At 37.0% G+C, this 16,402-nt stretch overlaps 1 protein-coding gene across 5 annotated transcripts in view; it reads left to right on the forward strand.

Moving 5' to 3' along the window:
* SOCS5 (suppressor of cytokine signaling 5) overlaps nt 1-6,987 on the forward strand; it is a 121,894-nt gene extending 114,907 nt beyond the window's left edge. For all 5 annotated transcript variants that reach the window (XM_010838640.1, XM_010838639.1, XM_010838638.1 and 2 more), the window contains one exon: nt 2,823-6,987. In XM_010838640.1, coding sequence (XP_010836942.1) covers nt 2,835-4,445 — 1,611 coding nt within the window. In that variant the 5' untranslated portion in view covers nt 2,823-2,834 and the 3' untranslated portion in view covers nt 4,446-6,987. The remainder of the gene's footprint in view (nt 1-2,822) is intronic.
* Nucleotides 6,988-16,402: the final 9,415 nt, after the last annotated feature.

Here is a 16,402-nt window from a genome sequence, read left to right on the forward strand (position 1 = left end):
CCCTCCTCCCCACCCCCCAGCGAACAAAGCTTCTGATCTACATGTCAGTGCTGATGCATCATCAGACACTACAGAAAGCCTCTGAAGTCAAAAACAAAGACCTAAAGACTTAAGGAGAAAAAACAATATACTTAGAAGAAACAGATAAAAATATTTAAAATGTTAAAAGAAGAAAAAAGGAAAACGTTTTAAAATTTTGTATCCTTAGAGAAATGAGGTATTATATCCAGGAAGCTGGAATAGGATGCTATTAAAAAGAACATTCAGAGAACAAGAAAATTTGTCTTGAAAATTAAAACTGTGATACAAAGAACTGTAACCACACTAGAACTGTTGGATAGTGATGTCAAAGAAATCTACCAGTAGAAAATGAAAAGAAAGACAGTCTTAAAAAGGAGACATATGATAATCAGAAGATGAATCTAGTGTCTAGTGAACTTTAGACACTAGATTTTAGTGTCTAGTGTCTAATGAACTTTAAGGAGGGAGGGAGAAAGATGATGGAGTAAAAAGAAATTGAAAGGGCCTGGCACAATGAGTGTAAAAAAGGTCCCACACTATACAAAGAAGCTGCAGTGTTTCATGAAATAAAAACAGGTCACGTGCAGAAGACTGGGAACTGATATAATATTAGACTTTTCAACAGCCAAATTGAAGCCATTAGAATAGTGGAATAAGGCCCTCAAAATTCTGAGGGTGAATTATTTCCATCCTAGAATGTTGTCAACTCATATGAACACATTATCTAGAAACAGTGAGGAAAACAGCAGCAGAAACAGCTTAACAAAATTCAAAGTAACTTTCCTTGACCCCTGGGAGTGCGAATCAAGAATGGAGAGAGTGTATCAGGCAGTACTCCTTTTTGATATAAGCCTTGTAATAGTGTTTGACCTTTGAAACTGTAAATGTATGAATTAGGTAAAAATAAATAGCAACTTTAAGAAATGAGAAGGAATCCAGGCTAAAAGGGGCTAGGATGTTGGAAGAGTACATCTACAAATTCTAGAGTCAACAAAAATGGAGCAGGAATTAGTCCTAAAAATAATAGGGCCATAAGTGAAATCTTAATATATAAAGAATAAATGATAAAAACAAAACATGTTCAAATGGTTTAAGACTCAAAAAATGCTTACAAAAGATTTTTTTTACAAGGAGGAGGAAGCAAAATGTTCTGACAGAGTTTAATAGATTTAACAGTCCCATCTAACATTTTATTAGAACATATACCACCTGTCATGCAAATTTCTATGTACTTAACAGTATGCTTTTAATAAAGAGGACTCTCACCGTACATTTTATGATTTCAGAGACATAAATTATCTATGTTGGCATTGTCACTATTCCAAGAGCACTGTTAGTTCAAGACCCTTTCTGGAGGAAACTAAAGGGAAGATACATAATTCTTCTTAAGAAAGTTCATTTCTCTTGCTCCTAGTCAGCTTCTTGAAAATGGAAGTATTTCTGATAAAGAGATTTAGTCGGTTATGGAAAGATCAGCTCTAATGACTCTTATCACTGTTAAAACAAAACTCAGTTTTCCAATACTGATTCTGAACTGTGCAAAATAGTACACAGTGAGATAGTAAATAAATATGAACAAAAAATTCAGGGGGAAAAGTGCCATAAATATTAAATGTCAAAATAGAAGAAGAAAAAGATTCTGCTGTCATATTGTGATAAAACTGGTTGAAGTTTAAGTTTAGGCTTTTCTATTTCATCTAATGTTGATTTTTAGGTTACTAAATGAGACAGCGTGCCTATAAATGTCATAGTCTTAAAATAATTTACTTGTAAAGTGCCATGAACTGCTTTAGATTTTTTTTAAAGGAGCAAGAATAAAAAACCCAAACTGCATAGTTTTTGTTTTTTAATTACTGTAGTATCATAACTTTTTTTCTATTACTCTGTTATTTTCAAGTTTTTCCAGGATTAAAAATCGAGACGCTTACCTTCTATTTAAACACGTATTATCTTTCTTTTTTCCTGTTTTCTGTTACACTCAAACTACTTCAAAATCACGGAAAAAAATTATGTCATAGGGTGAGGAGGGCAGATTAGGAATTTTTACAAGTGATTGACCTGTAAGGCTTAGATTGCTAGATGAGTGGAGTAGAGTTAGTTGGTAAGTGAAATTAGATGACTGCTTAAAGGTTTTTTTAATTAATTTTGATGTATTACACAAATGTGGTCCTGATTATCACTTTTAAGAAGTTGAATGAAAATGCATTTCAACAATGTAAAACATATTTTCCCTTTATAATACTTGAGGCAGTACCTAAATTATTCAGAGTAAGGAGACAGAAACCAATGTCATAATGGCCTGATGACTCCGTGGTAAAGAATTCACCTGCAATGCAGGAGATACAGATTTGATTCCTGGAGATCCCATGGATGGGGAAGATCCCCTGGAGAAGGAAATGGCAACCCACTCCAGTATTCTTTCCCGGGAAATCCCATGGACAGAGGAGCCTGGTGGCCTACAGTCCTTGGGGTTGCAAAGTGTCAGACACAACTTAATGATTACCAACAACAACACATGTGAAAAAGCCACCAGAGTTTAATTAAAAGGGTTTCTTTGCTTTCCTATGAGTTCTGTATTCTATTTGAAGGGAAGTAGAAAGTGAGGACTTGCTTGAATAATGGTGTCACAGTAGGGTCTCATAACCCTTAATCACAGTAATGGGGTGATGTAATGTAAATTTCTGACCAAAACCACTGATGTTTCCCATGAGAAAAAGAGGGATGGGTACTGACTGCCTTTTTTGTTTTCACACACTCCTTTGATTAACTTATTTTCTTCTTTTTCTATTTTTTGTCTTTAGGTCTTATAATCAATGGATAAAGTGGGGAAAATGTGGAATAACTTCAAGTACAGGTGTCAGAATCTCTTTGGTCATGAGGGAGGAAGCCGTGGTGAAAATGTGGATATGAACTCCAACAGATGTTTGTCTGTCAAAGAGAAAAACATCAGTTTAGGAGACTCAGCTCCTCAGCAGCAAAGCAGTCCCTTAAGAGAAAACGTTGCCTTACAACTAGGGTTAAGCCCTTCAAAGAATTCTTCAAGGAGAAACCAAAACTGTGCCGCTGAAATTCCTCAGATTGTTGAAATAAGCATTGAAAAGGATAATGACTCATGTGTCACCCCAGGAACAAGACTTGCAAGAAGAGATTCCTACTCTCGACATGCTCCTTGGGGTGGGAAGAAGAAACATTCCTGTTCTACAAAGACACAGAGTTCACTGGATACGGATAAAAAGTTTGGTAGAACTCGAAGTGGACTTCAAAGGAGAGAGCGGCGGTACGGCGTCAGCTCCGTGCACGACATGGACAGTGTGTCCAGCAGGACTGTAGGAAGTCGCTCTCTGAGACAGAGGTTGCAGGATACTGTGGGCTTGTGTTTTCCCATGAGAACTTACAGCAAGCAGTCAAAACCCCTATTTTCTAATAAAAGAAAAATACATCTTTCTGAATTAATGCTTGAGAAATGCCCTTTTCCTGCTGGCTCAGATTTGGCCCAGAAATGGCATTTGATTAAGCAGCACACAGCCCCTGTGAGCCCACATTCAACATTTTTTGATACATTTGATCCATCCTTGGTTTCTACAGAAGATGAAGAAGATCGGCTTCGAGAGAGAAGGCGGCTTAGTATTGAAGAAGGGGTAGACCCCCCGCCCAACGCACAAATACATACATTCGAAGCCACTGCACAGGTTAACCCGTTATATAAACTGGGACCAAAGTTAGCTCCTGGAATGACTGAAGTAAATGGGGACAGTTCTGCAGTTCCACAAGCTAATTGTGACTCAGAAGAGGACACAACCACGCTGTGTTTGCAGTCACGGAGGCAGAAGCAACGTCAGGTGTCTGGAGACAGCCATGCCCACGTTAGCAGACAGGGAGCCTGGAAAGTCCACACGCAGATTGATTACATACACTGCCTCGTGCCGGACTTGCTCCAGATCACAGGTAATCCCTGTTACTGGGGAGTGATGGACCGCTACGAAGCAGAAGCCCTTCTGGAAGGGAAACCTGAAGGTACATTTTTGCTCAGGGACTCTGCACAAGAGGACTACCTCTTCTCTGTGAGCTTCCGTCGCTACAACAGGTCCCTGCATGCCCGAATTGAACAGTGGAATCACAACTTTAGTTTCGATGCCCATGACCCATGTGTGTTTCACTCCTCCACTGTAACAGGACTTTTGGAACATTACAAAGACCCCAGCTCTTGCATGTTTTTTGAACCATTGCTTACAATATCACTAAACAGGACTTTCCCTTTTAGCCTGCAGTACATCTGCCGTGCAGTCATCTGCAGATGCACGACGTATGATGGAATTGATGGGCTCCCTTTACCATCGATGTTACAGGATTTTTTAAAAGAGTATCATTATAAACAGAAAGTTAGAGTTCGCTGGCTAGAACGAGAACCAGTCAAAGCAAAGTAAACCCTCCTGTCCCAAAGGGCATTAACTAGATCTGCTTTTTTGTGCATCAGGCAGTGTTCCTATAGCAAGCACACATATCAGTGTTAGGTTTCTTCAGTACAGTATGCAAGCTTAGTGTTAGTATCTGTCAGGTGCGATCTGCTGTTACTTTTACTCAGTAAATGTGGTGCCTATTGAGACAACAGGGGATAGAGCTACAGGTATTCAGCAAGGCTGCAGAAACATTCTGCCGATTTAGCTGACAGTTTGGTTTTTAATGGCTGTAGTAACTGAGTGAAGCAACTCTGGGGCATTTGCTATGAAGAATTCTATTTCTTACTGAAGAACAAATTATTAATATTGAATGAGTATTTCAACAGTATGACTAATGTTTGAAATTATTTTTTCTAAGAATTTTTCTATAACCTTCCAAAAGTAGTGATGTTTATAGTTACTGTAAGTCAAGTTTGGAAGTCCAAAAACATAAAGACTGCCTTCCTTTTAGAAAAAAAACACAAATGCAATTTCTGGCCACAAGGGCATAGTGCAGTTCACGTAAGTGTGGATATAGTTTATAGTCAGCCTCCTTTTCTCTTCTGCAAAAGGTACTGTTAAGTAAACCAGGTTTTCTAAGTAGTAGTTCTTAAAATTTCAGACTTAGAAAAAGTTGGTAGTAGAATTTTATTTAAGGCCTTAGGTATTCATTTTTTAACGAGTGCTTTAACTTAAAGCGCATTGGAAATAGCTGCTGCAAGGTAGGCCTGCGTGTGATTTTTTTTAAGTTGACACGTGCAGTCGAGTTGCTGGTTCGTTAAAGTTGGATCTTTTTCTATGCCCATGATGAGTTTGTGAACCATGAAGAAAGTGAGACGAGAAGATACCCAGACAAGTCAGAGGATACTAACTCCAGTGGTTGCTGGTCGTTGAAATTATTGTTAAACTGTAACTCATAATTTGGATGGCAGTATTTATCTCTTTGTTGTAAACTCTCATAGCTGAATTGCTTAAGTACAAGTTATAGAATTTCAGTGCACTTAATTTTTAATGGAAAATCTGAAACCTAAATTGCTGATTTAAAAGGTACTGTACAACCATTGTATCTGTAAATAACTTTACTTAGCACCTTTTTGTCACTTAGAATAGTATGCAATACTACTTGAGTGAGCTATTTTGGACGTAATACCAAGTTCTAGTGTTTGCTTCTTAGTATTGAACCGAATTTACAGTCCGTCTTAGACATTTTGCACTAAAGTAGTCAAATCTGTTCTTGTGTCTTTCTGTTAATGTGCTCTGTACCACTGGTGAGTGCTCCCTAGTTTCCTTACCTGCTGCTACAGAAAGTTACTTTACATCCCAGTGGCTGTCGCCAAGGCCACAAAAAAGAAAAGCTATATTTGTATGCAACACTAACCCTTTGACTGCTAATGTATGTTTCTGCTTGCTGTGCCTTGTTATGGCTGCTTTTTTGTGCTAATAAAGTATGTTTGGTGTTCTCCTTGTATATCTGCTGTTTTATACATTTGCAACAATTTCTCTTGTAAATGGAATGGTTTGGGGTTTTTAAATAAGCATTACCTGGCAACCTCCTATAGTTAATGCAGAATTACTGAACAGTCTAATATTGACTTATTCCAAGTAAGCTAATTCTAAATTTAATTCTGTACATCTTTCCAATCATAATCACATATACTGTGGAACAGTATCTCTCTAGTTACTGAAAATTACTGTATAGTTTAGGTTATAACAGAAAATGAACAGAGAAATACTGAGTAAACCTATTGATTTCTCTGCTTTTAAGTGAAAGATTGAAACTATCAATGACATGTTATAGTAAATGAATATCTGTAGCCTCCTGCATCAGAAGCAAGTTAAATGAAGTCTTGTGAATTAATAACAGTAGCACCATTTATTGGTTTGGGGACCATTTTAATTAATAATAAATGCCCAAAATGTAGAAACTTTAACCAAAGACTTGTCCATTTTAAAGCAAAATGGGGATTGAAGGGACTTACAATTCCTGTCATTTCTAGTAGAAGTCCCTGAAGAACAAATACCAAAGTGTTTGAGAACGTCATCCAAACCTACTTTAAAGCATTATGTGCAATTAAGTTGTTATGACATAATGACATTGCATAATTGTTGGGTCCGTTTTCTTGAACTTATAATGTACCTGAAAAATAAACCTCTTGGGGAAATAAAGAGTTCATACTGATTATTGGAGAAAGACTATATATGCAAGCAAGATCTTGTTTTAAAGAGGTAACTTGAAACTCCAAGAAAGCACTTGATGTTTTATATGCTTGTAGGAAATTGATGTTTTAATTGTAGTTTTACAGAAAGTATTAATGCTTTTATGTATTTCAGAACTTTCTTATGTTAAATGGAAATTGTTTTAAATGTGTAAATATTTGAGTTTATGTAAGCATGTATACACTGTGCTAAAAGTCACTTATGTTTCAGTTTGTGTGTAATATTCATATGCGACTTTTGGTTTAAATTTTTTTCTTAAAACAATTAGTGGCTTACATTTTAAAAAAAGAAAAATCAGCAGCATGAAACTGCACCTAAGTCTATATTCACTGTGTCTTTTTCTGAATCCCACTGTAGTCTGTCAACTAAATTTATGTTTTCATGGGTTTTTTGAAGTGCATTTTAATACAAACTAGGAAATTCTTTAGAAGTTTAGAGATTTCATATAGAAGTAATTATAATTAACCCAAAGAAAGATTGCTCTGGTTCATATACATTCTCATTCTTAAGTTCATTATCCATTCATTCATATTCTGTATATACATACATACATATGTGTTTATGATGTTAATATTACTTGCAACATTAATATTGACATCTGATTCAAAATCATTTAAAGGCCTTTATATATATATATATTTATATAAAGGCCATATATATATATATATATATATACTCTATCCATGTACCATTCAGATTTGATTATCTGCACCTGAAGTTTAGACTTATAACTATAATCTTGTTTGTAGTAACTTGTAAAGAGAAAGCATTCATTAGTATTTTCTTTACTGGCTAAACACAGTAAAGATTCTTTGAAGAAACAGCTTGATTTAAATATAGTTATTAAGTGAGTGAGTGAGTGAAGTCGCTCAGTCGTGTCCGACTCTTTGCGACCCCATAGACTATAGCCTACCAGGCTCCTCTGTCCATGGGATTTTCCAGGCAAGAGTTCTGGAGTGGGTTGCCATTTCCTTCTCCAAGTTATTAAGAGTCGTAATTAAATTTATATTTCTTATACAAAAGTTGAGCCCAAATAATCACACTTCACAAACTGATGTGTGTTCTTATGGTCCATGAGAAGATTTATATAAAATTTATAGTGGCTTGAACCATAAAAATTGATACTTGAATTCTAAGATTCATATTGACAAAATTCAAAGTTTATGAACATTTTAATTTGACGTTTTGACCTTGTTGCTGTTCATTTTCATCCTAAGTTTTCTCTTGCTCCAGATCACTAAATATTAGTTTGGTAAGTTTTATTGAGATTGGTCTTAGATCCTTTATTTTTATAACAAAGAAAGCTATAAAGTTGCTTCTTGGTAGTGGCAGAGTCTGGAGTGAGTCCGAACTCTCCTTGGAAAGATGCAGAGCCTATGTTCATCTCTGGGAGTATGTTAAGTGTTAACACGGGGCAGATCACATGCGTTCCTTCATATTCTGCACCACAGCACATACAGTGTAACCTAGATGAAATTAGATAAACATGCACACTAAGGGCTGACTTAAAGGTGAGAAATATTATTCCAAAGGAAGCAATACTGCATGGTACATGAAAACTACATATCTAGGCTCATGTTTTGTTTCATATTTTTGCAACAGCCAAATACAGAACATAGACTTTCACAATGTGGTATCTTTCTAAGGAGGTTTGGGATGGAGTTTTTGTGGGAGATGGTTGGTGGTTTGGAGCAGGGGGGCGGGGTGTTAATGAATTGTCCTTAAAAAGTAAGGATCAGTTGGAACAACTTTCCATACCCAGGAAGCTTGATTAAATATTAAGACTCATTTCAGCTATTCATTCACAAATACTCATTGAAGAGCCATGTGCATCCATCACCGTTTTAGTGATGGGCACACACTGGGTTATCAGACAAAGTTACAGGGTCACTGGGGAATGGTGACCTTGAGTGATGAGAAGGAAATCACCAATATCAAAAGTATGTCAATAAAACTAAAGATCTGAAAGCAGGAATGAGCTTTTATACTGGAAAAGAATGCTAGTAAGCCAAGTCCCGTGAGTATGGTGGGAAATGGTAGGTGATAAGGTTGTAGAGATTGACAAGGGCCTGACCGCTTAGGGCTATGGGTCCAAAGTAAGGAATCTAAATTTTATTCTGAGTCTGATGGTAATAAGGGGGTGACATGGTCTGCCTTACATTCCTTTAATAGATGGAGAACAAGCTGCAGTGGGGCCAAATTGTCATCTAGGTGAGAGATGGTGAGAGCCTAGATTGGAGTGGTTGTCATAGGGAGGAGTCTTTTGCTGGAAAAAAACAGGATTTGGTGATAGGTTGGATGTGAAGAAAGAAGAAGTCAAAGATGACTGATTTTGAGCAAAGGATGATGATGCTATGATTTTAGAATAACATTGGAGGAGCAAATTGTTGAGTATAAGTCAAATCTTGACCTTGGGTTTGTTGAATTTTGAAATTACTATTAATTATCTTAGTGGAGACATTGGGATGTATGAATTACTATTATCTCAGTGGAGACATTGGGATGTCTGAATGTAGAGTTAAGGAGGAAAAGAAAATATGGGGCATTGCTATATAAATAATACTTAAAACTACAGGACAGGATGGCAAGAGCTAGGCATTTTGCAGGGGTTAAGTATTTCTTGGGAAAAAGTGAAAGTGTTAGTTGCTCAGTCATGCCTGACTCTTTGAGACCCTATGGACTGTAGCCCACCAGGCTCATCTGTCCATGGAATTCTCAAGGCAAGAATACTGGAGTGGGTAGCCTTTCCCTTCTCCAGGGGATCTTCCCAACCCAGGGATCAAACCAGGGTCTCCTGCATTACAGGCTGATTCTTTACCATCTGAGCCACCAGGGCAGACCCACCAGGGAAGCAAGTGTTTCTTTGGGAGAAGTAATTAATGGCAGTACTTACCTTAATTTGTCAATTCAAGGTTCTGTATCATTATCTTTTGTTTTTTAAGCCATCTAATTTGAATAGAGGACTTGCGCTTCAACAATTTTTCAAATACTGGAATCATAAGCCTTGGACCCAGTTTTAAAACTTCATCCATGTCAAATTAGTTGTCATGTTTTCCATGTCAAGTTAATATGTCTTTTTTTTTAGTACAAGTGTTTATATGAAAAAGCAAGTTCATTATGGAATATTTAGAAAATACTTAGATTATAAAGAATTGGTACCTCAGATGGGACTTCCTTGGCAGTTCAGTGGTTAAGACTCCATTTCCCAGTGCAGGGTGGGCACAGGTTTAATCCCTGGTTGGGAAACTAAGATCCCACATGCTGCATAGTGTAGTCTAAAAACTTTTTAAAACAATCAGGACCACAGAAAAATCCGTATTACCATTTCCTCTACCATCATCAACCCTGACCTTGACTCTCCCAACTCCCATTTTGTAGAGGTAACTGCTATTAACATTATTTTTCTCTTCCAATACTGTCCATGCATTTCTAACAAAAGATGAAAGTTTTTGAAATATGGATAAAGATAGATGATAACATACCAAGAGAGGAAGAGAGTTGTGGACCTTGAATCACTTTTAGGACATACTCAGATATGGTCCAGATTTTACTCTGTACCTTATTCAGTGTGGACCTAACTTTCTTCAGATTTTTGAGACAGGTCATTCAATGGTTAGAGTAACTGACACTGCTAAGCCCTGGTCACTGATGGTTTCTTGAAATAAAATGTCAGTAGAAGATGAGAATCTTCATGTCATAGAACTTTTACACTAATGGGGACAGAGGCAAGTATATAAATACGGAGTGATGAAAATATATGAAAATAGACTAATGAAAAAGTAATTTAGCAGAAACGTTGCATGCTTGATAAGGAAAAAGAAAAGTGACACACTTGGAGGCAGGGTGATTTGGTGTCTTAGGTTTATTTCATCACAAGAATGTCTAAGAAATTGATTACCAGATGGTGGAGAAGTTAGGTGTGACAGTGTAGTGGTAAGTAGCAACTGATGAAGGCAGGGTGAGGTAGAAGAATCTGTTGAATGTAACTTTTGAATGTACTAGACTGAAGAGTCTGAATCTATCTAGGTTCATAGCAAGGTAGAATTAAAGATTAAGAGATTATGCCAGCAGCCGTAAAATGGATTATAACCAAGAGAGACTGGAGAAAGGATGCCCTGTGAAATTTGCCTGGGTCCCGTAATACCACTGGCATTAAGCTGAGGAGCACATCTGAAAGAGACTGGCAAAGGGGCAGGGGAACCCCACCATTTTTGCTTGCCTAGAAGATTGTTAGGTATGTCATTATTTCTCCAAATGTAAGCAAATTATAGGAAAGCCAAGCTAGTATCTCCCATTTAATATGAGTATGTATCCTGTTTTTTAAATAAAATATGGATAGTGTATTTTTGAAAGGCACATTTTTAATGCAAAGAAATAATATTTAGGGGAAAGTTCATCACTCTTAGCTTTATATAGAGAATAGAAAAATTATGTAAAATCTAAACATCAAAAATTTTCAACCTGACAAAAATGCTGAGAACAGGCAGCAAGATAAGATTTAAGAGGGAGTTACTGAATTTAAACCCCTCAAAAGCTGTTCTAATTGATGGGATTTTTCTCATTTTTAATTTTAGTAAGTGAAGACTGTATCAAGTTCTTATTTTAGTACTCAGGGTTATATTTATATGGCACCCCACTCCAGTACGCTTGCCTGGAAAATCCATGGATGGAGGAGCCTGGAAGGCTGCAGTCCATGGAGTCGCTAGAAGTCGGACAGAACTAAGCGACTTCACTTTCACTTTTCACTTTCATGCACTGAAGAAGGAAATGGCAACCCACTCCAGTGCTCTTGCCTGGAGAATCCCAGGGACAGGGGAGCCTGGTGGGCTGCTGTCTATGGGGTCACACAGAGTCGGACACGACTGAAGTGACTTAGCAGCAGTACTTATTTTCTGATACTTCTTTCTCTAAGAAAGTATTTCTTATTTTTAACTAGAACCCCGAGAGTTTAGGGTATTTTTTAAACACTACAACTTAGCATTACACTGAACAGTCTAATATGTTCTCATCTGTCTTAAAATGCATACAATTATGCACTTAATCGTACTTTTTATTGGCTTCTGTTAAAGATGAACTACTTTATAGTTTTTTGTAAACACTTGAATATATTTTTTAAATTGAACTGGAATAATTTATCTAATTTTATAAATATTTTAAGGTGCCCTTGAGTGTAATAGAGGAAGTGTTGGATTTTAATGACATTATATAGGAATAGAGAAAAATTTTAGTATATAGTAATAGTTACAAGACTGAATGATAAAATTTGCAAACTGTATTTTAAAATATCTTTTAGCAGTTTCTGAGTAATAATAGGATTAGAAAACTAAAATTAATTTCTAAAATTTAGCTGTACTAAATTTCCATCCTTCAAGTAGGTAATCTGAGAGGCAGTATATCGGTGACATGAACAAAATAAATGTTAAGGGTCTACATTTAATCTATGAATTCTGTCAGAGCCTGGGTGATGTACCTAAAATAATCCTAGAGGGGAAGCCATCAGAACAGCCTCCTGGCCCAAAAAACAAACCATATATAATCTGATGCAGCAGATGAATCATTGTGTAATACATAAGATTAGCTGCTGTGTCTAATCCTCTGCTTGTCTTGATACTTGACTTAGAGGGGTTAAGTACATGTCCAGAGTCACAGAGACAGTGAATGTTGGAGTTAGATGTCAAACATGAGTTGAGGCCAGAACCTAAGTGCTTATCAGTGATACCTTAATTTTCTGGATCCTAATTTTGTGAACCAAATTTCTTCCAGTACTTTGTCCCTTATTTTCATGTCAAGGGGACAATAGATTTTCAACAACTGATAAAAATAGATTCTAGACCACTCATAAAAGTGTTGAAGCAATAGGCCCCTGAAAGCAAAGTTGCTCAGTCGTGTCCGACTCTTAGCGACCCCATGGACTGCAGCCCACCAGGCTCCACCGTCCCTGGGATTCTCCAGGCAAGAACACTGGAATGGGTTGCCATTTCCTTCTCCAGTGCATGAAAGTGAAAAGTGAAAGTGAAGTCACTCGGTCGTGTCCAACTCCTTGTGACCCCATGGACTGTGGCCTACCAGGCTCCTCCATCCATGGGATTTTTCAGGCAGTAGGCCCCTAGAATTCCTTAATTCCTGCTCCAGTTCATTATCTAAGGAGTCTTCCATTTCTCCTACTTTTTCTAGCACTGCTGTCCCCCTTGCTCCCTTCTCTCCTGTCATGCTGGCTTCTTATAGTGGCCTCAACACTCCAATATCTTTCCAACCTGAGGACTTTTGCACTTGTTGCTCCCTCCTGAAATTCTCACCTTCACAGTCTTCCACATAGCAATATAGGTTCTTTTCATTCTTTATCTCTTAAGCTTAAATGTCACCTCCTCAGAGAGACCTGATCATGTCATTTAAAGGAGATCACACCCAGAGACAGAAAACAAAACCCAGTGAAACCAAAAGCTAGTTCATTGAACAGATAAACAAAACTGATAAGTCTTTAGCCAGATTCATCAAGAAAAAAATGAGAGGGCCCAAATCAGTAAAATCAGAAGTGAAAATAAAGAAAGTACAACTGATGTCACAGAAATACAAAGAATTATAAGAGACTACTTATAAATAACTATACACCAGTAAAAATGGACAACCCAGAAGTCATAGACAAATTCTTAGAAAGGTACAATCTCCTAAGACTGAACCAGGAAGAAATAGAAAATATGAACAGACCAGTTACCATTACTGAAATTGAATCAATAATTTAAAAACTCCCAACAAACAAAAGACCAGGACCAGATGGCTTCACAGGTGAATTCTACCATTACAGAAGAGTTAGTGGCTATCCTTCTGAAACTACTCCAAAAAATTGCAGAAGAAGGAAAACTTATGAACTTTATGAAGTCAGCATCATCATCAGAGCTGAATAATACAATAACTGAAATGAAAAATAGAAGAAATCAAGAGCAGAAGAATAAGTGAGCTGGAAGACAGATTGGTAGAAATCACTGCTGCAGAAGAGAATTTTTTTAAAAATGGAAAGAAATGAGGACAATCTAAGACCTATGGGAAAACATTAAATGTACCAATATTTGCATTCTAGGGTTCTCAGAAGCAAAAGAGAGAAAAAGGACCCAAGAAAATATTTGAAGAGATAATAGCTGAAAATTTCCCTAATATGGGAAAGGAAACACTCAAGTCCAGGAAGTGTGGAAAGTCCCATACAGGATAAATCCAAGGAGGAACATGCTGAGACACATATTAAAGGCAACAAGAGAAAAGATACAAGGGAATCCCCATGAGGTTATCAGCTGATTCTTCAGCTGAAACTCTGCAGGCCAGAAGGGAATGGCATCATGTATTTAAAGTGATGAAAGGGAAAAACCTACAACCAAGAATACTCTTCCCAGCAAGTCTCTTGTTCAGATTTGATGGAGAAATCAAATGTTTATAGACAAGCAAAAGAGAGAATTCAGCACCACCAAACCAGCTTTACAACAAATGCTGAAGGAACTCCTCTAGATGGAAAAGAAAAGGCCACGACTAGAAACAGGAAAATTATGAATGGGAAAGCTCACTGGTAAAGCCATAGGAGACAAGGTACAGGAAACAAAGAACCTGTACTCTGAAAACTGTAAGATGCTGATGACAGGAATCAAAGAAAACACAAACAGGTCAAAAGATATACTGTGTTCTGGATTGGAAGAATCAATACTGTCAAAGTCACTATACTACCCAGGGCAATCTACCGACTCAGTGCAATATCTACCGAATTAGCAATGACATTTTTCACAGAGCAAGAACAAAAATCTTCTAAATTTGTGTGAAAACACAAAAGACCCTGAACAGCCACAACAATCTTGAGAAAGAAAAACAGATGCAGGAATCATTCTCCCTGACTTCAGACTAAACTACAAAGATGCCATAATCAAAACAGTGTGGTATTGACACACACACACACAAAGCAGAAATACAGATCAATGGCATAGGATAGCAAGTCCAGAGAGGATGCTCACACTTACAGTCGCCCGGTCTACAACAAAGGAAGCAGTGAAGAAAAGACAGCCTCTGTAAGTGGTGCTGGGGAACCAGGACAGCTGCATGTAAAAGAATAAAACTAGAGCGTTCTCTAACACCATGTCCAAAAACAAAACAGGCTAAATACCTAAATGTAAGACTGGATATTATAAAGCTCATAGAGGAAAACATAGGCAACACATTTTTTAACATGGATCACAGCAAGATCTTTTTGGATACACCTCCTAGAGTAATGAAAATAACAAAGAAATTGCATATAATTAAAAGCTTTTGCACAGCAAAGGAAACCATAAATAAAGCAAAAAGACAGCTCACAGAGTGGGAGAAAATATTTGCAAATGATAAGACCAAAGAGAGATTGATCTCTGAAATATGTAAACAGCACTTGCAGCTCAATATCAAAAAAAAGCAAACAACCCAATCAAAAAAAAAATGCACAGAAGATCAAATACACATTTCTCCAAAGACACATAAAAATGGCCAGAAAGCACATGGAAAGATGTTCAACATTGCTAATTATTAGAGAAATGCAAATCAAAACTCTAATGAAGTGTATCACCTCATATTGATCAGACTGGCTATCATCAAAAAATCTACAAATAATAAATGCCAGAAATAATGTGGAGAAAAGGGAATCTGCTTACTCTGTTGGTGGAAATGTAAATTGATATAGCCACTATGGAGAATAGTACAGAAGTTCCTTAAAAAAACTAAGAGTTACCATATGATCCAGTCTGGGCATATATCCAGAAAAGATAAAAGCTCTTATTGAAAAGATGGATGCATCCCACTGTTCACAGCAGCGCTATTTATAATATCCAAGACATGGAAGCATCATATCCATCAACAGATGAATGGACAAAGAATATGTGTGTGTGTGTGTAATGGAATATTACTCAGCCATAACAAGAATGAAATAATGCCATTTGCAGCACATGGATGGACCTAGAGGTTATCATACTAAGTAAGTCAGATGGATAAAGACAAATATTATATGATACCACTTATATGCAGAATTTTTTTTTAATGATACAAATGAACCTATTTACAAAACAGAGATAGACTCAGACAAAGAATACAAATTTATGGTTGCCAAAAGCAAGAGAAGGGATAATTTAGGAGCTTGGGATCAACAGATACACACTACTAAATATAAAATAAACAAGAAAGATCTACTGTATACCACAGGGAACTATATTCAGTGTCTTGTAATAACCTATAATGGAAAAGAATCTGAAAAAGAGTAGTTACAGATGTTTAACTAAACACTTTATTAAAATACACCTTAAACATTGCAAATCAACTAATACTTTCAATTTAAAAAATACCAAAAAAAAAAAGACGAGGTAACGAATATGATGAGCCTCCTGTGGAGAATGGGAAAACCCACAGGTGATACAGAGAACAAGTGAATGCTAGAGAAACTAGGGCAGCTGTTTCACGTACTTGGAGGGAACTGTATCTGTGAACCTACACATCCTGAGTTTCATGGCATTGAAAGTCATCTTTTTAAAAACTAGAAAACTGTCCTTGAAGAAAAACCGTATGACAGTTTATGAGATCTTACAGAGGTCGGACACGATCGGGCTTTCCTCACAGCTCAGTCAGTAAAGAATCTGCCTGCAATGCAGGAGACCCGGGTTCAATTCCTGGGTCAGGAAGATCCCCTGGAAAAGGAAATGGCTACCCACTCCAGTATTCTTGCCTGGAGAATCCCA

Source organism: Bison bison, unplaced genomic scaffold (assembly GCF_000754665.1).
Source record: "Bison bison bison isolate TAMUID 2011002044 unplaced genomic scaffold, Bison_UMD1.0 scf7180017864101, whole genome shotgun sequence".
NCBI classification, from domain to species: Eukaryota; Metazoa; Chordata; class Mammalia; order Artiodactyla; family Bovidae; genus Bison; species Bison bison.